Below are 22,962 nucleotides of genomic sequence, written 5' to 3'. Positions count from 1 at the left end.
TAAGCTTTAAAAAATTAAATATTACAACTGGCTTCTTACTGTCCTTGCATAAGTGACCTTGTCAGAGCATGTGTTAACAACGTGGCCAAGTCCTGAAGGACACTTGAAGGATCTAAGGCTTTTCACAGCAAAGAAGAAATAATGACAAATAGGTATCTCTACCACTAAACCACAGAAGTACATTCTGTGGTAAGAGTGGCCTTGGAAAACAGACCCAAGCCTCAGAGCTGATCACAGAGCCAATCTATATTGTGATTCTTACTGAAAACCTTATCATATACAGTCATTCCTGCATTTATGCCCACTTTTTCTATTGCTCTTGCCTTCCAGGTTTTATTGTGAACATGTGTGTTTAAAACTAACACAATAAAGTATCTTCCTGAGGAAAAAAAATTGCATCCTTTAGTAATAATATTCGGCTATCAAATATCTAGTAACTCTTAATAGTCAACAGAAAGACACATTATCAGTAATGGAAGGGTGTGAGATTATTTGAAATGGACTAGGTCCTCATTAGAGAGCCTCTGCAAAACAGATTTATATCAGACTGAGGCAAGATAGAAATATACTAGGAATAAACTCTTGTAAAGTGTTTTACTGTACCAGTATGAACAATAAAGATAAGATGTTCAGAATGAGTTTTGTTTTGAAGGGAAATCAAGTTTTATAAGGCTAACTTTTATGACCATTAAAGGCCATTCTTGTCTGGGTGGGAGACATGGGACACTGTGTAGATCTCATCTTTGCAGAAAAGTCTCAATATAACATTTCACCAAAAACATAAAAAAATGACAAATAAATGTCACTATATTGAGTAAGAATGTCCCTATAAGAAACTAAATAAAAAATGAAAATTGAACATTTTCAAGATAAATCTTAGTTTTAAGTTGTAAAATCAAAGACACCTATTTTATGCAACTTACACTGAAGTAGTCAAACAAAAGTAATAGAAATCCATTCAATATTATGTGGAAATTTATTACTACATTTCACTCTTATTTGCAAACATATTGATGGCTAAAGTAACTAACCTAAAATTGTAAGCATCATTTTTTCTGTGTGTTTTATTTGATTATGTGTTCATATGTGCATGCAAGCATGGATGGCGTGGTGCAAGTGTGGAGGTGAGAGTAGAACCCCGAGATTTCTTTGTCCCACCTTGTTTGGGACAGGATCTCTTTCCTGCAGAGATCGACATTGCTGGCCTGTGAGCTTCAGCTTCTCTTGGCTTTACCTTCCGTTGGCAGAGTCTGCTTGGCACCATAGATGCATGTGTCACTTTGCATCTGGCTTTACAAGGATGCTGGTGAATTGAACCTGAGCTTTCAGGCTTTGCAAGGAAGCCCCTTTAGCCCATGAGATATCAATGCCTACATTACTGACATTGAATTTTAGAGCAAATCAAATAACTAAGTAAAATGTATCCAATATATTGATGCAAGAAATCACAGTAATATTGTTTTCCTAAAATTTACATATCATTTCATCAAATTTATATGTGTTTATAAAATATATATATCGCCTTCACATACAATATAAATCACCACCTTCTTGGGATAGGAATTATCACATACTAACATATATTCATAGTTGTAGAAATCAATGCTTAATTTTTTTTGTTTTTGTTTTTTCAAAGTAGGGTCTTGCTGTAGCCCAGGCTGACCTGGAATTCACTATGTAGTCTCAGGGTGGCCTTGAACTCATAGAGCTCTTCCTACCTCTGCCTTTCAAGTGCTGGGATCAAAGGCATGCATCACCACACCTGGCTCAGAAAATTTTATTTTATTTTTTTGGGGTTTTCGAGGTAGGGTCTCATTCTAATTCAGGCTGACCTGGAATTCACTATGTAGTCTCAGGGTGGCCTTGAACTTACAGCGATCCTCCTCCCTCTGCCTCCCAAGTGCTTGAATTAAGGCATGCACAACCATGCCTGGCTTCAGAAATTTTTAGTTGCACTTTAAAGATAACTGTAAGAGTTTAAAATAGTTTTTCTTCTGTGAGCTGCGTATTTCTCATTTGTGAGATCAATAGACATTATTTCTAAATGCTTTGCAAATATGTTAAGCTTTAGAATGCATGTAAGTGAAAAGAAAATCAATGCAGCAGAAGTGAAAATAGTTAACGAATGTAATATTTTCTTTAGGCTACAAAAATTTTTAGTATCATATGCATTTCAATGATTTTCATTAATGACTGGGATAAAACTAAACTATCTATCTATCTATCTATCTATCTATCTATCTATCTATCTATCTATCATATGGCCTTCCATCTATCATCTATGTACTTCTAGGGATTTAAAGTATAGTGGGAAGAATGAAATCTGTTTTTAAAGATGGCTTTCACAAATATTATAGATGTCCTGACAGGCAAGCTTACATTTTGTGAATCAATTAAGAAATTCTCAGCTTGGCTCCAGAGACATGAGAAAGGTTTAGGTGAGAAAAAGAAAGAGACATCATAATTGTTAAACAAAAGAAAATGATTAACAAAATTTTTTGGTGACAGGATGTTACATATAGAAAGCAAGGAACTTTGTATACAGAAAAAGAAAATTTGTGTGTATGGAGGAGGGTGATTTTATAAAACAAAGAAATTGGAATGTGATTTTTCCTTTTATCTTACTCGAGTTGTAAAGAGCATGGGAATTAAATTGAACACTCATACCTTTGTCCATCAGTCAGGAACTAAAGGGCAAGTGGAAGGCTAGTGAAAAGGCTGGAAGAATAACCAGCGATGGGTTTCAGCCAACGTATGGAGATGTTGTAACCCTGACTCAGAAAGTGTCATGGTCAAGCTTCATGTCCTGCTTCGTAAGGGCAGGGCAGTAGATATGGAAGCACGTAAGAAAGTTCTGAGTTTCATGGCTTTAAGACCTGGAAAAGAGTATATACGAGTAGGGACATTTTTATTGGAGTCCGAGAAGAAATCCAGTGCCGGATATTCTGAGCTTGAAAGTTAATGAATGTGAAGAAAGACAAACTGACAAGGTAACACAGATCAGTCTTCAAAGGTTGTTTCAATTTTGGCTTAATCAAGATTCGAGAATGTTTGGTTGTTTAGGTTTGGGAGTCAGGTAAGATGTTTTTAGTACACAAAAAGGTAACCAGATATTCATGAAAAAGTATCACTCATTTTTCTTTAAAATTGGGTATGTCCGAGTGGCTTACAATAAGCAGTGGCAATGTAGATGCATGCATGTGTATGTTTTCATTTCTCAGCTGAGTTGCTCAAAAATTAACCACATGATGGTGCTATATTACTAAACTATACGCTTCCTACTTTTAATATTGAAAAAGAGAATGAATGTAATATTGCCTTTAACTTATCAATGAACAAATAAGTCTTCTAAATACACAATGGGACAACTTGAAACCTCAGTTTTTCAAAGAGCCATAGAGCGTTATCTACAGTGTCAAACATCATTCCACTTGGAATTTAATGTGACCTATGGTCATGTAAATTTTCAATGACATAAGGACAGTTAAATGCGGGAAGATAAGAACTTTTTCTTTCCTGAAAGTGTTTTACTTATTTGATACTAAGTCACAGTTCAATATTTTTTTTATTTGAAAACAGATACAACACTTCTTGTAATATATACTTTTTTACAGAGGTGGTGCAGAACTGTTTGGAAAATTACATTAGATATTAACTTAGACATTTATATAATCTAAATACTTTGTCATGGTAATTATACATACTGTTTAATTCATCATGAAAAAATAAAATATCTTAATAAATATATTTTTATTTTCAATCATTGAGATACTTATGTAAATTTCTATATTTTTTCATACCTAATAAGTCTACTGTTATTTTAATTTCTCACACTGGGAATGATGATTGGCTGAAACATATGTCATTTAGCTTTATGCTGAATAAAATGTACTCAATTTCAAACAATTTATTTTCTCATTGTGAGTGTAGCACAACTCTTAATTTTTAGGTGAAATTGGAATCATAGGAAGTTTTGATCTGTTTGGGAGAATGGTCATATTGCTACTGAGCTAGCAGCACGTGAGAACTGTTTCTTTTTCTGTACTTTTCTGAGGAAGTACACGATTTCAAGGAGATTATGTGTCTTTTTTATTTTGTTTCAACTTTTTAAATATACTGAGCCTTGGAAAGATTCATAAAGTTTCATTTTGTTACTTTGAATTTAAAGTGTCACAGTGAAGTGACATAACTTCTTGGTCCTCATAAAATGGATTAAAGTTGAGTTTAAAAATGAAATAAATAAAAATGCCAAATCAGAACATCATTTTCATCCACCTACGTCCGTGGTGCATAGAGGAGAGCCAAGTAGGGAATGTAGGGAATGGGCAGCAAGTCAAATATTTGAAAAACGACTATATAAGTGCTTCAGAAAATTACCCACTTTAATGCTTGAAGTGAGTTTTACAAAAATGTGAAGTCAGAAAACACCATACTTCATTCTCCATCAGCATCTCAGAAGTGTTAGCCAAAAATTTAAAATAACTCATCTTTTTAAAAGTACTGTATATTTATTTTTGAGTATATATTTTTGGATATTCTAAATGCATGCAGTGTAGTTAAGATGTGATTTCTCTATAAATTTGGTTTTGCATCAAACCCTTACATTCCAATTCTATGCTGAAACATTGGAGGGGAAACTTTCAAAACAATTTCAGATCATAATGGAAGCTAACGTTCATGTCCAAAGGCACATTTATTTTGATATAATTTTGACTCAATGATTCCTAACTCTAAGGTCAAAATGAAATCTTCGGAATTATTCAATATATGGTTGAATAGTTTTATAAGACTATACTTAGAACAAGATTATTCTACTAAAAATCTACGGTTATTTAAATCTGTTTTGAATCTTCAAAAATACTGGATATTTCCTATATATTTAAGTTAAAAAGCCATCCGCCACTAATGTTAATCAAGATATACATGATATGACATAACAAAACAAACATAATGCACATGAATAGGTATGGATAATTTTTAAACTTTGTTACAAAATCTAAATTATGTTTCAGGTTTGGATAAATGTGCCAGATGATCATAATTCATGTATGTTTCATATCTATATCTCTACATATGTATACATATGTATGTATATACATAATTTATATATATATATATAAAAGGAATGATTATATACATGTAAATATATATACACACATACATATAGATACATGTATATCTATATATGTATACATATATATGTATATAATGTGTGTAAATATATATATACACACACACAGACATATATATATAAGCATTCCTTTAAAACACAGCCAAAATATCAATATTTCTCACAATTTTCGTAGCTTTGAACATTGTTCTACCCTTCTGGCTTGGTTTTGTGAATTTCTTTTTGGTCTCTCCTCTAAGATATTTCTATTCTTACACCCTAGTCATGATTTCCCTCAGATGAGCCAGAATAACTTCCCTCTAGACATGGGAAGATGATGCAGATCTAAGTTCACCATGAGCACACATATCATTATCAAACTGCAGCATGGGCAGCTAGGAATCCCCTTGATGGTTCTCCCTTGGCCTCCGAGGCCTCTCATCTCTGCCCAGTGTCCCCATTCCCACTGTCCTGGGGTCCAGTCAGTTTCCTTGCCCAGTGTTTACCCTTCACAAAGATTCTCTTTTCCTCAGTCGAGTTCTGGAACACACAACATCCAGGCACCATACCATACATTTCTCTTTTCTTAATCATGATGTTCAAATTTCTCCCAGTGAAATATTTTCTGACCACCTCTCTATTACACTCTGCCCTCCATACTCTTATCATTTCCTAATAGTGTTTTGTATCATTCAAGTTTGATTTTATAACTGCCAACAGTTTTAATGGAATGTGAGAGAACACAGGGATTACCATGTGTTCCAGTTCTTTATCTTTTAAGCTCAATGCTCTAAGAATGCCCAGTGGATAATAGAGTAAACATTATAAAAATTGGACTCTTTATATTTTATTAATTTGAGAAAAGAGAGAGGTAGAGAGAAAGAAGAAGAAAGGGAGGGACAGGGAAAGAGAGAGAATAAAGGGGCTGCCAGGGCCTTCTGCCACCACAAGCAAGCTCCAGATATACATGCCACTTTGTGCATCTACTTTTACATGGGTAGTGGGGAATTGAACCCAGGCCATACCTAGTGAAAAGTGAGAAGATAAAAATAGTCAAGCAACCAACTTAGAATTTTGTACTCCTCTATGTACTTAAAAACACACACACACATACACACACACACACACATTTGAGAGAGAGAGAATAAGGCAGAGGGGAAAAGAGAGAGAGAGAGAGTGAGAGAGAGAGAATGGGCACACCAGAGCCTCCAGCCACTGCAAATGAACTCCAGATGCATGTGCCCCGTTGTGCATCTGGCTAACATGGGTCCTGGGGAATCAAACAAAGGTCCTTTGGCTCTGCATTGAATTGCCCTAACCACTAAGATCTCTCTCCAGCCCTCTTAATGTACTTCTTTGTTTGTTTGTTTGTTTGTTTTCTGAGGTAGGATCTCACTCTCGTCCAGGCTGACCTGTCTCAGAGTGGCCTCAAACTCACGGTGATCCTCCTACCTGTACCTCCCCAGTTTTGGGATTAAAGGCATACACCACACCACCACGCCTGGCTTAATGTACTTTTCAAGTGAAATGTAGGTTAAATAAATTTCTTTAAAGTCACGATGCTTTTAGGTATGGATACCTCATGTTTGGAAATTAAGCACTTATACATGAACCTTATCTTAAGACTCAGTTTCTCTAGTAGTTAAAACCTTGATAACTAGAAGAACCTAATTTACTTTATTAAGAGTCTTACAGCCAGTTTTTATTATGAACAATTTGATATAGTGAAGTGTTGGGCTCAGTTTCTCTACTAGTTAAAATCTTGGTATTAAGTAAACATATGTTAGATTTTACCTAATTAAACATTTCAATGAAGGGCCCTTCCCTGAGAAAATTCCATTACCATTTTGACCTCCTGGTGATTTTTTTTTTTTTTTTAATCTCTGGTTAGATGAATTTCTAGAGTAAGTGTTATAGCTTCTTCCATGTGGCACAAAGCACCTGACCAAAAGCAGCGGTTGCGAGGGAAGTTGTTTATTTTGGCTAATAGTTTTCAGAGAAATCCCCACAAGGGCAGGCGAAAGATGGTTGAGCTGAGACTATATTTCACCTCCTCGCCACAGCATGCGGCAAACAGCAGGAGGAGTAGGAGCCAAAGTCCAGAAACTTGGGGCTCCCTGTGCCCCTTGCAAGCCCTATCCCAACAACACTCCTCCTCCAGCAAGGATTCCCCTACCACATCGCCAGCTCCTGGGTGGGAACCAAGAATTCAAAGCACATGAGATTATGGGAAACACCTAATTCAAACTACACTAAGCAAAACTTATGTGCATCTGTGTGCGACTAAAATAAGATTAATAAACTATACGGAAACTGTTCCTTTTGAATATTGTTTTCATGATCACATATCATGGTTGTGGTTTAATTTCAAAGATTTTCAGCAATACAGGGGGAAAAAAGCTGATTAAGGGATTGAGTTCAGATTTCTTTTGTTCTTTTAAACAGAATTAGTAAATGTATGTGATATAAAATGCACTTTGGGTCATCAGAGTAGATATTTTTCACTAAATTGCATAAGGCTTATCTTCTTTGTCTATTTTCTAATTCACAGTTCTAATAAATTTCCCTATTATGGAAACAATCTGTGTATCTTGAATCTCATCACCATCCCTCATACTCCTATTCAATAAAAGATGCAAGTACAAATGCTGGAAAGATTGGTTTCCTTCTCTATTCCAGTGACCTTGTCTTGCTCTTCCACACTGTTCTCTCCCTCTATTCTCTGTTCCGTTTTAATTCCTTCTCTCTCTCTCTTTCCCTCCATTTCATCTCTCATCTCCTCTCTCATTCCCTTTTCCCAGTCTCCCTCCCACCAACCTTCTCCTTTATGGGCTAACACCTTATCTCCTCCATGTCTTCCTATCTCTGCCACTGTAGTGCTGAATATAGCTCTGCACCCAGACTGGTATTCTTCAACTGTACCCACACTGTGAGTGAGGTGTTTACATCCTCTGAGTAGCCATGCATTGTTGAAAATATGGCGATATATGAGTTTATTTCTGCATCTCATGTTAACATTAAACTTTTGTTAAGAGTGTTAAAAGATTGAACAATGAAACTACCAGTGCCTGAGTGTTCAATAAGAACCACAGACCTGTGGACAAACAGAACAGTATTCGCACAAGTGAATATTTTGTAACTAGGGGTTGGAAAGATGGCTCAGCAGATAGAGGTGCTTTTCTGCAAGGCCTCACTGCCTGGGTTTGATTTCCCAGCACCCGTGTAAATCAGATGCACAAAGAGTCATATGTGCCTGGAGTTTGTTTGCAGTAGCAGGAGGCCCTGACATAACCATTCATTCACTTACTCTCTCTCTCTCCCTTTTTTTTTTTTAATTTTTTTTGTTTATTTTTATTTATTTATTTGAGAGCGACAGACAGAGAAAGAGGCAGAGAGAGAGAGAGAATGGGCATGCCAGGGCCTCCAGCCACTGCAAATGAAATCCAGATGCATCCGCCCTCTTGTGCATCTGGCTAATGTGGGTCCTGGGGAATCGAGCCTCGAACCAGGGTCCTTAGGCTTCACAGGCAAGCGCTTAACTGCCAAGCCATCTTTCCAGCCCTCTCTCTCTCTCTTGAATAAGTATATTGAAATTAGTTTAAAATTGCCTGATATTACTTTTAAATGAGAATTTACATCATTCCTTTCCATCATTTTTCTGTTAACTGTTATTAAGCAATCGTTCACAATTTTTCTGTGTACCTTTTTCAGTTTTATGATTCCTTCTTGGGTGTGCTCATCTGTGGTGATTTCAAACAAGGTCCCCCCATCTCCAGGGACAATATTGTATTCAATTTCTGCATTTTGTCCAAAATCAGGATCCACGGCTCTTATTCTTCCAATTGCCGAGCCAATAGGAGAAGACTCAGGAACTTTCAGATGGAAGATGCCTGATAAAATATGTATAATGTGTATGATCAGTAGAGTTAACAAAGAAAACAAATAAGATTATCCTAAAAATCAAGTGTACAGATTAAAAAAGAAACTTTTTTACAGACTATTCTAATGCATGTTACCTTGACAACTTGAGTGAAAACTTAACATGTATTTCAACCAAGTATACAGTTAAGAGTTCCCAATACTTAGATTAAAAGAAAAATGAAATTTTTATTCGAACCACTAGGTGGAGCATGCACATTACTATTGAATCCTTAATAAACAAAGTCAGCAACATACCTATCTAGAAAAATAGTAATATCTCACAAATTATGGCTATTGAAATAGTGGTGTAAATCTTATGAGGACTTATAAAATATGGCATGTATTAAAGCTTAGTATGTTATGTTATTTTATTGATATTTTGTGTATTATATCAAAGCCAATATTAATAGGGAAATTATATTCTGTGTAAATTAAACTAAGGAAAACAAATGAATAGCAGCAAGTGAATAAGATAAACAAAACTGAACACAAAAATCCAATCCTTAATTTTTTCTAATAGCATTCAATTTCACTTTGTATTAAGAAATACTTAATGGCACTCCCCCATGATTGAATCTACTGTGGTTAGTGTTTTGTTTGTAATTTCTAGTTACTTTACTAGAAATCAAAGGTGCTCAACACATTTCTGGAGTTATTAAATTCCTTCAGTAAGTCACATTACAATATTAGCTTTGCTTCCAGATTTTATGAATAAAAAATACACATTGTGAAAATCCAAATACTTTCTTTTCTCCTTATTATCTGTTGTTTAAGAGTTATTTTTACAGAGTGATACAATGCTTGATAGTTTTTTTTTTAATTTATTAGTTTTCTTTTCAGTAAATACAGGCAGTTTGGTACCATAATTTAGGCTCATCTGTGATCTACCCCTCCCATTAGACCCTCCTTGTTAATGAAAATGGGTCGTGCATTGTGGAGTTAGCCCCCAGATATTGGTACGATCAATGTCTCTGCATATCATGACCCAACATGTGACTCTGACATTCTTTCTGCCCCCTCTTCCGCAAAATTTCCCTGAGCCATGTTGGGTTCATTTTTGGTCTGCTTCACTGCTGAGGTGTTGGGGGCCTCTGAGGCTCTGGCTCTCTGATTTGGTAGGAGTTGATTTTTCTCTGCGTTGGTCTCCTTCCCCTTTGTGCTGGTATCCAGTTCACAGGAAAACAGCACCCTCGCTTATTTTGCCAGTTGTCCTTAGTTTCAGTTGGGCCCCTTTTGAGGTATGTTGGGGCCGCTCTCTTCTTAGGACCATTATGACTTGTAGCAGAAATATTACCACCTTCTTTTCTCTATCTCCTTCAAAATTTCTACCATGTCTGCTTTGAAAATATGTTTAGTCGCCATTATTTATGTATAATAGATATTAGCAAATTAAATCTATATTTGGTTTCAAAATGGCTAAATATTCATTTAATAGTAGTTACTTTATATTACTATAAAACACAACTTTAAGCTTGGTGTGGTGGCACATACCTTTAATCTCAACACTCAGGAGGCAGAGGTTTGGAGGATCGCCATTAGTGAGTTCGAGGCCCCCCTGAGACTTCATAGTGAATTCCAGGTCAGCCTGGACTAGAGTGAGACCTTACCTCGAAAAACTAAAATTTAAAAAAAAGAAAAAAAAAAACTTACCAAGGACATGCCTAAGAGCATGTATGAAAATGACAGGTACCTGCAACACGTGATAGATTTCAGGAGTGAGAGTGAGGGAGCATGAATGGGATGAAAAGACAGGACTTCCCTGAATAACATCTTTAGGAAAACGGGATCTAAGTCAAAGGGATTGGGATCCTTCTCTTGATACCAACACTAGTCATCCAGTGAAAGCAACTTTATTTTATAAATTAGTTTCGTAGGATAATTCTCATTTTCAAAACCAAAATCAAAAATGAAAAAAAGCAACACTCAAGGTGAGTAGGACAGTCCAAGCCATTGCTAAAGACAAAGTCTTCAAGGAGTGTAGGACAGTCTGAGTCCTCGCTAAAGCACTATGGCTGATGAACTTGAGGAGTTTAGTAAGAATTTAGATCCTCCAAGATGAGAGCTGAAGAATTACACTTTGAAAGGTAATTTAAAGGGCACGAGATAACTAAGGCTATAGATGAAAAGGCCTCTTTTTCAAGACAGTATGCTGAGATATGAATTTTATGCTTTATAAAAGATCACTTTATGAGACCAATAACAATAAGTGCAAAGACAGCTGTTCTTTCTAGTACTCTACCAATATAAGTTAGGAGAGAAGCTCTTTGAAGTTGTCAGCGTAAGTATGTCGACAAATTCAATCATTGGCTAATGGCACTACAGAACTTGTGATAGATTGAAACCATAGCAACATTTAAGAGTGACTGACTTGATAACAGGCCATGAATATGCATGTCTCAGAATTAAAATGTAATTGAAGTAAAGCAATAGATCACACTTGTATTAGTGTGCACTGAACGGCTATAAACTATTGATGTACAGAAGAAATGCAGTTTCTGCTGCTTTACTTCAGACATGCATTTCAGTAAGCTGTACATTCACTGAAATATGAGTACATTCACTAAAACAAGTATTTTCCAATAAAATACTGTATTTGATAATGTAATCTACCAAGCATGGGGAAAGTCAGAGAAACTACCCACTAGTCATGTCAAATTGTCAAAGTCTTGCAGTTTTATTCCCAGTGACTTGACATTTTCTCATGGCTGGAATCAGCCACATAAAGCTGAGGTCACTGCGATTTAGTCAAAGCTCTGCAGTAATCTGCAGCCGGGCCGAAGCCAGAGCATTTTTGATGGACGGTGTAACGACACTACCACCGTTTCCAGGCATTCTACTTTGATGCATATGAAACATCGTAATGGTGCTACCTGTACTGCAGAGATTAAGAAATAAAACAGTGTCAAGAGGTTGTCCTCAAAGACAGTGAAATCTATGTGTGCATATTCATCAAATATGCAACCTCACAAAATCACCACTTCCCTTGTTAAAAGAGAAAAGTGCAGAAAGAGCAGCAAGTGAAATTATGGAGATGAAATTCTGTGATTTCTTGTAGAGTGTGTTCTCTTTTATTTCCTGTTATGAAAATAGCTGTTAGCTATAATGGGCATTTTCTCAGTCACTGCGTTATTTGAATGAAATATTCCTTGATTTATTTTATTAATCTTATTCTCTGTATATGGGTGAAAAATTAAAATTCTGCATAAGACAGTGATCTAAAATGTACTCTTCATTAATTCTAAGAAAACAAACATGTTTGTATGAAACACACAAAAATATAAAATGATGTCATCATTCACATGGAAATAAGAATTATAAGCCATGACTGTGTTGATGAATTATAAAGTAGTATCATAACACTTGGAAATATGAAGATCCAGTAAAAAGAATAGCAATCCATTAAACATAGTTCTACTTCCTAAAAGGCAAACCAAATGGTTGAACCTTCACTAGACCCTTACAGGAAACACCTGAACCACAAGACACTGGAGAGGGTAGGATCAAGACTAACCTAAATCTTCAACATCTTCCCTCCCTCCCTCTTCCCCTCCCCCCTCTCTCTCCTCTCTAACTCTTGTATATTAGTTATGTTTTTCCTCATGTTCTTAGTGGGCACTGACCTGTAACCCCCACTACAAGCATCCACAATGAGCTTCTGATCAGAGAAACCTACAAGGTTTCCTAAAACAATGACAGGCTTTGGTCAGAGTACTTGATGACCCACACCAAAGGTCAGTGGTAAGACCCTATTGCTGAAGACTCCATAAGCAACTGACAGGTAAAATCGAATGGCATGGCTGGAAGACAGGAGAGAGTCAGTCCCCAGACAGTCAGCATGTCTAGTACCAGAAGGTGCTACATGGGCGAGTGGGGGAAATGACCAATAACTGTCCAAGCAACTCATGGTCTAACCTAATTAGCAACAAATAACCTCTTGAAATGTCCACACAAGTGCAATAGTGGCACACAGCCATGGTGGGGAACCAACTGCTCTTGATTTGGCTAACTGATCCCCTCAGTGGTACGAGACCCATAGCTGGAGCTGGGAAACAAGACAGAGCCATATGGAAACACAAGCCCACTCTCCAATATCAAGCTACCATCAATCCTGGCTTAGAAGAGGGCCTGCACTTATTAAACTCTCTATCAAAAAAGTAAGTGTTATCTCAATTTTATGAGTGCTAACTTACTCTCCATTGGAGAATATGCTTCTATTTTCAGATAGATGCAGATCTTAAGGAGAGAGCTGCCCCAACATACCTCAAAAGGGGCCCGACTGAAAGTAAAGAAAATTGGTGAAACAAGCAAGGGTGAAGTTTTCCTGATGAACCAGATACCAGCACAAAGGGGAAGGGACCAACACAGAGAAAAATGAACTCCTACCAAATCAGAGAGCCAGAGCCTCAGAGGCCCCCAACACCTCAGCAGTGAAGCAGATCAAAAATGAACCCAACATGGCTCAGGGAAATTTTGCGGAAGAGAGGGCGGAAAGAATGTCAGAGTCACATGTTGGGTCATGATATGCAGAGACATTTATCATACCAATAACTGTGGTCTAACTCCACAATGTATGACCCATTTACATCAACAAGGAGGGTCCATTGGGAAGGGGCAGATCATGGATTAACCTAAACAATGGTACCAAACAGCCTGTATTTGCTGAAAAGAAAACTAATAAATCAAATTAAAAAAAAAAAAAAAAACATAGTTCTGAAAAAATGACTTAAACTTCATAATAAAAAATCTAAAGTCATAAATAATATGTAGCCAGAGTTGAACTGTACATAAAGTTTATCTATATATGGAAAATGACTAATATGGCCAAAATTGGACATTTTGAAACCAGAAACCTGGTATGCTGAAAGTCCAGCACTTGTATCCATCTACTATAGAGGTTGAGGTAGGAAGGCCCTCTTGAGCTGAGGACTGTGAAATTGCCCAGTGCAAGAAAGATTAGACACTGAGATGCCAGCTAAAATAAAGGCAAGGAGAGGAAGAAATAAGGACTATTGCTTGTCAAGGACTATTCCTTATGAAGCTCAATAGTAAAAATAAGTAAATATATACATAAATAAATAAATGCACTAATAACATAAAAATAGTAGAACAATAGAAAGCTTAAAAAGAAATTGTTCTGGGCTGAGAGTATGGCTCAGTGGATAATGTGCTTGCCTTCCAAATGCAACTACCTGAGTTCAAATCCACATGAAGTGATGCTATAGCAAGAGTAAACAATCCCAGTGTGCACATGGAGAAGTAGGAGATGGAGACAGGTAATTCACTTGAGGGCTCTTAGGCCACCTAACTTGGAAAATGATGACAATGAGAGACCCTTTGTCAAATGAGATGGAATGTGCAAACTGAGACAGATTTACTCTGACAAACGTGCATGTGCCCACAGTCATACACATGAACATACATATACACAAACGAAGCAAACTGATCATTTCAAACTGTTGAGTGTTTACCTAGCATAAACATAGTATCGGTTTGATCCCCAGCACACAGTAAATCAGGAATGGTGGTGCATGCCTGCAACCAAAGTGCTATAATCAAAGTAAGGAGTTAGTGACAAAACAATCAAAACTTCAATGCCATCCTTGGCTGCACAGTGAGTTTAAGCCAGCCCGGGTTACATGGGAACTAGATTCTTTGCTTTAAAGAGACTTGACCTCCAACAAGTTGTCAAAAAACACAGTTCAAGTTATTTTACCAGTTTACAGCTCATGGAAATCTGTCCTATCATGAATTTCTACCTTCACTAAAGTGGACTATCAATGGCCTTCACCACCTGCCTACCTGTGGGATGCTGAGGTTAAGGTTTAAGCAGGAGGGATGGTAGTGCCCACCCATTGGCTATTGACTCACTGTCACCCAGAAAACCAGCAAAGATTGAGCTGGAAAATGCGTGGCCACTGATGGTGGGGTAAGGAATGGAGTGGGGGGGGTTCTCTGAGGAGCTGTTGGCAGTTATGTTTCTGGAAGAAGAAATATTTTAATATTTTCATCAGTAGTGCAGCTGCATGATTTGGTTAAGAAGCCATACCCATGCTCATGTAAGCAAGTTTAACTAAACCCATTGGCTTATCAGTGCTCTCTCTCACTCTCTTTCTCACTCTCTCTAACACACACACACAATACATGTACACACATGCACATACAAAATACATGAAAGTGAAAGAGGAATAAAATAGGAAGTATGTGTGAGAAAATAGTTTTAGATGATGTGTATGATAAAACTACATTACATACACAATGCAAAATACATGCATACATATATGAAATTGTCAAATTATGTTTAAATATGACAAAATATGTTTATTTACCAAGATAGAAGGTATACTATTGAAATATTTTGCATATAAAAATGCAAAAAATAAATATAGCTACCAGACTTGTGATTATGTGATTGAATTTGGTAATGTATAAAAGATAACTCTTCATTTCTCTGAGACCTACTACCTAACTGCACTTAAATAAAATATTTCTTTATCAATATTTTGATTCCTATGAAAATATACTGACTAACAGTCTTATGTAACTGAAGAACATCAGACATCACAACGGTGTGAATAAAATTAACTTTAGAGCATCCTTTAGCTAATAGCTATTTGACATTACCAAAATACGTAATTGCTCTTTTGTGATCAATAAAATTGACTGAATAATGTCCCCCTTAGAGACATTTTTTTCAAAAGACACTTTTAGAATGGTATATAAAACTCCATAAGCATTATATATCTTTACTATTTGGTGTTCAAATAATATTTTGCACAGACTACCCCTCTAGATATATTTTATATAATAGTAATATATTTTCCCAAACCAATAGTAACAGCTGACAGACAATTCTGAAAAAGGTATGAAGATGAAAGAAAGAGCTGTCCAGGGAGCCTTGAAAATTAAAGTTTAACTGTATTTTCCATATCTTGAAATTTGTATGCTTCAGTAATTAATGATAAACACTTCTGGGTTTGAAGAATGTAATGCAAATTTTAGTTTTTCAGCAACCTGAAACTATAATCATTTATTCACATGGAATAATAGAATTATAGTCCATAAGGGAAATTGTTTCTCATAACAAAGTCAGGTTCAAGCTGGATTTGATTCAAAAAGACTGAACTAATGACCACACAATACATCTGCTGCTAATGTTTAGGATGAATCTATGTAGAAAAAGATTTTAGGAATTATCATTTATTTAGCATCAACAACTATAATATTTTAGTTAAGTTACTTAATTTTTACATGTGTTTAACAGAAAAAAGGAAGAAAAAAGACAAGTTGTTTGTCTTTTTGTTAGAAAGCAAACAAAGTTTAAATGGTCATAACTTCCCACCATAAGTAGGTTATTTCCAGCCTAGTGAGTATGAACTCTCATGAACACAAGATCCAATATATCAATGGATTAACATTTACAAATTCTATTTAAAAATGATTCTTTCCCCCACATAATGAAAACTAATTAATTCAAAACTGGTAATTTTGAGCAGCTAAGTAAAGCACAAAAATATTCAAGTAAATATTGATGTTTGTTTTTAAATGTGTTTTTGGACATGGCATTAGTTGTTCAATTTTCCAATAATTCAGACTATTGATATTACATGCAAATGGAGATTTTAGTAGCCTCCAACATTCCAACTAAATTTATGGTAACTAATGCATAAAACAAAGATGTATGCATAATGCTTGATGCTGTGGCACATATGGACATTTTTCATGGCATTTATAAGCCTTTGGCTTTAGTTCAAAGTAAAATAGCAACATAACTCTGATGGTCCTGAGCAGAGCTCACATTTCCTCTCAATGTGTGTGGTTAGGCGGGGAGCCTGAGCTGAGTTGATGGTCTTTAGGAGAGCTGGTCTTTAGGATATAAGCTAGGAGGAAAAATGTCCTCACAGATTATATGAGAAGTTGACATGATCACAATTTCCTTTCTTGCCCTTGTTTTCCTTCACTGTGACCTGCGTCACTGTGACTTGTCACTGTGACCCATCTACTTGAATATCAGAAGGACCTCATTGTATTAATCTCTGCTCATCCATCACATCCCTTCCCTCGGCCAGTTCAAAAATGTGATTTATCACTTCAACATCTTTATTAGTCACTGACCTGTATAGGTTTCTCTCTTGTTGCTACAATTAGGCTGAAGCCAACCTTGCTTGATCATAATGCTCCTTGTAAAGGGACATGCAGTGGACACAGGAAGACCAAGAGAGGCAGTTAAATATTATAAATAATTTGATCCTTAACGCCAAAGTCACCTTTAAAACTGCAAACATGTAGATTTGCCAATCTCCCTGCCTTTTCATTTGAACAGATTTTCATAAACTTCTGCTTTATTAACTTGATGATTCATTTCTCAGTTAATAAATTTGCCTTGTGGTTCAAAGAAAAATAAAGCAAGGACATGGCGTAGACTATTCAGCTTCTCCACCCCTTGAGTCACACCACATCCGTTTTCCTCCTAGCTTCAACACGAACATGTAAGACAATGAAGCATGTGTTCTTATGTCCCCTCTGCTCCTACAGCATTTCCTCATGGAGTGAGTGCGTGATTTGCCTTATTATTATTTTTTTTTGGAATGAAGTAAATGGTGAATAAAAACTTCATCAACAATTATTCCTGATGGCAATTTAGTAGCATGCACCTCTAGAACTTAGCCTTGCTTAGCAATAAGCCTCCTTAATACCCAGTCTAGTTTTATATATTAGCAATACCTCTTGTATCTTGGTAATTAGTGCAGGATTCTTAGGACAATTATATCTCTCCTGTTTTCTTTGCACCTCACCTCCAAGCCAAGCAGATCCAGCAACAATTGGGGCATGGGTTTATGATCTGCATGGTTTGTTTAAAAGGTCTTCTTCTCCTTCTCCTTCTCCTTCTCCTTCTCCTTCTCCTTCTCCTTCTCCTTCTCCTTCTCCTTCTCCTTCTCCTCCTCCTCCTCCTCCTCCTCCTTCTCTCTCTCTCTCTCTCTCTCTCTCTCTCTATATATATATATATATATATATATAATATGTATATATAATATACATATAATATATAATATATATAATATATATAATATATATAATATATATATATATAATATATATATATAATATATATATATTAAAATGGCTAGGGTGATTGCCCCCTACCATAAAGTCATAACGAAGCCAAAGGAAGGGGTTACTTTCCTTGAAAGCATAGTTGTCTTTCTCTGGTGCCGATGTTCCTCAGTAAACTCAAGATTAACTCTTGACAGTCTCCTTCCTCAGACCCCAGCACTCTGGAACCCATTGTGATTTGAGAGCAGACTATGAGAAGTCTTCACATCTCTCAGTGATTCATGCCACTGACAGATTTCATTTGGAAGGAAATCTCTTAGGAAGCACTTAACATGACGATAGGTTGGTTTGCTCTTCTGCCGGCACGTTTCTTATACTCTCATCTCGTCATAATTAGTTTTCAGCAAACGCTTGCTTGCCATTCACCCCCCCACACACACACACAGGACACTCGAACTCTCATAAGCGTGAGGCAAGCATTGCTTCATGAATTCCATCATTGTCTAAGAAAATGGATTAGACATTTTTATTAGCCCTGGGTGAACAGAAGCCTCTATTCTCTAAACCACACAAGAGAAGGGCAATTTTCCCACTTAACTTTTATGAGATTAGGAAATCATATCTCCAAAGAAACCCTCTACAGAAAGTTTTCCCTCCTCTTCACACTATAAAATATTGTCATAGTGACCACAAAATCCTTCATTTTGACAGATGGCTTCAAGCTTTAAAGTAATCCTGGCATTTCAATGTGAATTCTTAAACTTGATCTAGGACCATACTTTGTCAGAAAACATCCACTTTATCATAGTGGACAATTCAACAATCACTTACTGTTGTATTTTTTCAACTAAGGACCCTTTCCTTTCAGCTTCTTGTTTTTTGTTTTTTTTTTTTTTCAATTTTTATTTATTTATTTGAAAGTGACAGACAGAGAAAGAAACAGGCAGAGAGAGAGAGAGGGGGGGGGAAGAGAATGGGTGCACCAGGGTTTCCAGCCACTGCAAATGAACTCCAGATGCCTGCACCCCCTACTGCATCTGGCTAACTTGGGTCCTGGGGAATCGAGCTTCAAGTCATGGTTCTTAAGCTTCACAGGCACGCACGTAACCACTAAGCCATCTCTCCAGCCCAACACTTGGCATGTTTTGTTTCATTGAAGTAGTGATAAGAAATCAAGAAGTAATCAGACTTAATTGCTAGAAAAAAATAATCTTGCCCCAAATATGAATAGATTCTCTTTATTTATTTTACTCTTTCCAATAAAATTTCTCATATATTTTACTTCCTAACCGCTCCACAAGTACACTTACTCTGCTGTCTGAACCTACAATTACACTAAGTTTGCTATTAATTTCCCACTCATCTCCATGTCTCAAACCCTGCTGACAAATTCTTAGCACTGCTTAAAGCTTTTGCTTATTCACTGTCTTTTGAAGCACATTTACTCAGACACCTGAAACTTGACAGCGCTGCTTTTCTTTTACCTTATCACTCTCTCCTCAGCTTCCCTTGTCAATGTCTTCAAGATCACTTGAGTGACCCATAGCATAGATTTGGATTATGGAAAGACAGTGAAAATGCTATACCTCTGGAATAAGCCAATGACACTTTATCTTAGTTGTTCTGAGTTTACACCGGTGGGAGTTTGAAAGTATATTGAATTCTTTCTTTCTTAAAGAAAAAGTCCATTTTTATTTTTATTGAAAAACGAAATCCATCAACTTCTCATTTGTTAACATTGACAAATAAGCACAAACTAATGTTAACCTGGAAATATATCACACACTATAATGTTCCATGCTCATTTAGTTCCAGAAGCACTTTGACTTTTTCATCTCAGAACTAGGAACTTGGCTTTACTCAGAAAGCAGTTACAAACCCAAGCATTGGTCTGACTATACACTGACCAATGATCTTCTTTTTTATGAAAACTTCTTAAAAATATTTTATTTTTAAAAATTTGTGTGTGTATGTGAGGATGGAGAGAGAGAGATCAAATAGAGAGAGAGAGAGAGAGAGAGAGAGAGAGAGAGAGAGAGAGGGAGAGAGAGAGGGAGAGAGAGAGAAAGGCATAGGCAGATAGAAATTGGGCATGCCAGGGCTTCTAGCCACTGCAAACAAATACCAAATGTATGCACTACCTTGTGAATATGACTTATGTGACTCCTGGTGAATTGAATCTGGTCCTTTGGCTTTTCAGGCAAATGCCTTTATCATTAAGCTATCAGCAGCCCAAAAGTTTTATATTTTATTTATTTTTTTGATGTAGTTCCTTAAACAATAATCATCTAAATTTAGTTTCAAACAAAAATGTCTCCAAGTTTTATTCTTACAACTTTATTATTTGATTATATTCATTGTAGAAAAATGTTGATGTGGAAAGATTCAAAGAAGATAAAAATTATTCAATATCCCTCCCACAAATATAGTAAAAAGATTATGTATCCTCCCCTCTAATCCTTTTGTGCACTTACATAGCATTTAAAAAGCAAAGTAGTACTGCAAATGCTCACACCCTGTTTCTACCTCACTTTACAGAGCAGCCAATTTTTTTGTACATTAAATATCCTGTGAAAACATGACCTTCAGTATCTTCACATCCTAATTATAGTGGAAACATAATTCGTTTCAAATTTTTGCATATTCCGATTGTTCTGAATATTTGCTAATTTAAGTAACGGTAATCCCATATCCTTTTTTCACATAGTTCTTTGTATCATCTAATAACTTCATAAGGAGAAATTCCTAGAGCACCAAAGTGCAAGTGTCTTTATCAAACTGTGCTCCAGAAGGAGGCGTGATTTCCAATCAAGCCAGACAGAGCCCCATTCCCGCCTCATTCCTCGCATCACAGGAAGCTGGGCTGTTCTCCCAGTTTGCCTGTTGCAAACTTATCCTTGAAGGTGAGCAGGAGAATTTCCTGCTTCTTCCCCTCTCCATTGTCAGATTTTTGGGCTCTGGAGAAGTCCATGTCTCTTAGGCGGAGTCTCCGATCCCGTGCAACTCCCCCAGCCTGTCTTTCCTACTACTTGTTCTTCTTTTGGAGGCAAGAGCATGAAATTGCCTTTCCCATTTTTGTTTTTCAAAGTGAAGCAAAATTCTCAAAATCACTGGTAGAAAGTCTTCTGGTAGCCGTCATGCTATTAAATCCTTGGTAATCAAACCGCATACTGCGCCACATTCTTAGGGTTGCGGAGGGTGTCTGACCATTCCTTTGACCCTATCTGAGGCATGGTGGTGAGGAGTAAACGTCTGTCTTCATTGGCATTTTCTTTCAGGGTATTTAAAACCCGTTCCATTGAAACTGCTTCTTCATGTTCCTTCCAGCAATCATAACCTGTTGTCATGGTGATACCTGCATAGCAAATTCCAGCCTCCTTAGCAAGAATCACCTCTGGAACAGTGGGCATTTTGATAACATCCCTCCCTAGGTGGGGAACACCAAGCTGTCTGCCCAGGTGCTGAAACGAGGCCCCTCAATGCTGACCATTGTGCCTTTGGAGTCGCACCCAAGTCTTAGCTTCTTAGCTGTGTCTTTGAGGACCCTCTCTTGTTTTGGAGTAAAACAGCTCAGCCATTGGGATATGGCACACTCCTCGGGTACAGTAATGGTTTCCATCATACAAGGTCTGAGGTCTTCTGTGCTGTGAATGATCTGATCAATAATGATGATATCACCAGGCCGAATCTCCTCCCCCAAGGAGCCGCAGGCTGTGGTCACGATGACATGTGTGCAACCCTCTTTGCAAGATGTTCAGCTGGTAGTCGACTTTTGAAGGCACGATGGTGTGCCGCCTCCCATGACTTGCAAGAGGGAAGCAATCAACGTTTTTTATCTTCCCCCAATTTGAGGTATCAGATGGCTTGTCAAATTGAGTATCCACATATTTTTTTTTCATTTCTTCCTTCTAAGATTTCCGGATCATACAAGCCTATTCCACCAATTATTCCAATCCTCACTGCTGCACTGGCGGCCTCAGAGGCCATGTCTGCCCAGGACAGGGTGCAGCAGGGAGCGCAGGCCCATGGCAGGGGAAGAGCAGCGGGTGCGCCAGAGGAGCCCCGACCCACTCCAACGTATCTTGAATTCTTTTTTTTTTTTTTTTTTTTTTTTTTTGCTTTTTCGAGGTAGGGTCTCACTCTAATCCAGGCTGACCTGAAACTAACTATGTAGTCTCAGGATGGCCTGGAACTCACGGTGATCCTTCTACCTCTGCCTCCCAAGTGCTGGGATTAAAGGCGTGCTCCAGTATGCCAGGCTATCTTGAATTCTTAAGTCACTGTTGGTTCTAGAGTTGGGGAAGGTTGTAGAAACTGTTGGAGCATGGTTGGTCCTGGGGATAGGCCTTGGGATGTTACTATGATACTGCCCAGAGCTCTTCTTCCCTGATGATATGAAGATGGGACACCAGGTTGCTGGTTGCTGTCAGCGTTTCTCTCCCACGATGGAAGTTCCCACTGAAACTGCAAGCCAGAAATAAACCCTTGCCTTCTACAGACTATTTCCAGTTTGGTGTTTTCTTCCAGCATCACGAAAATAAATGTTACAGAAAACTGGTTCTGAGAAGTGAGGCCCTTGCTACAATAAAACTGACCATGTGGTTCTTAATCTTTTGGAACGTGTTTGTGGGAGGAGTGGGATAGGATTTTGGGCTTTGGAATAGAGACACCTTAGAATGCTGTGAGAGGAGCATAACTGGCCATGCCAGTGAGATATTGCAGGCCAGAAATCGGAGTGAAACATCCAATGGAATCTTGGCTTATTAGGTTTCAGAGGCTATGAAGGACTTTGACCAAAACTAGGATACTTGGGCAATGAAATTTGCAACATATTGCCCATGTCTTGAGAACATGAGCACAGTTGAACTCAAAAGTAACAA

The 22,962-nt window shown here is 37.2% G+C and overlaps 1 protein-coding gene and 1 pseudogene across 1 annotated transcript in view; both read right to left on the bottom strand.

Annotated features, from left to right (window-relative positions):
• The window catches only part of Cdh12 (cadherin 12), a 193,891-nt gene that overhangs the window by 68,488 nt on the left and 102,441 nt on the right, over window positions 1–22,962 (bottom strand). Inside the window, exon 3 of the mRNA XM_045133000.1 lies at window positions 8,813–9,000. Within this exon, the coding sequence (XP_044988935.1) occupies window positions 8,813–9,000 (188 nt within the window). The remainder of the gene's footprint in view (window positions 1–8,812; window positions 9,001–22,962) is intronic.
• LOC105943661 lies at window positions 21,241–22,069 on the bottom strand (annotated as a pseudogene).

This window comes from Jaculus jaculus, chromosome 13 (genome assembly GCF_020740685.1).
Source record: "Jaculus jaculus isolate mJacJac1 chromosome 13, mJacJac1.mat.Y.cur, whole genome shotgun sequence".
NCBI lineage: Eukaryota > Metazoa > Chordata > Mammalia > Rodentia > Dipodidae > Jaculus > Jaculus jaculus.
Note: the sequence above shows the minus strand (reverse complement) of the source record. Positions and strands in the feature narration are given on the sequence as shown.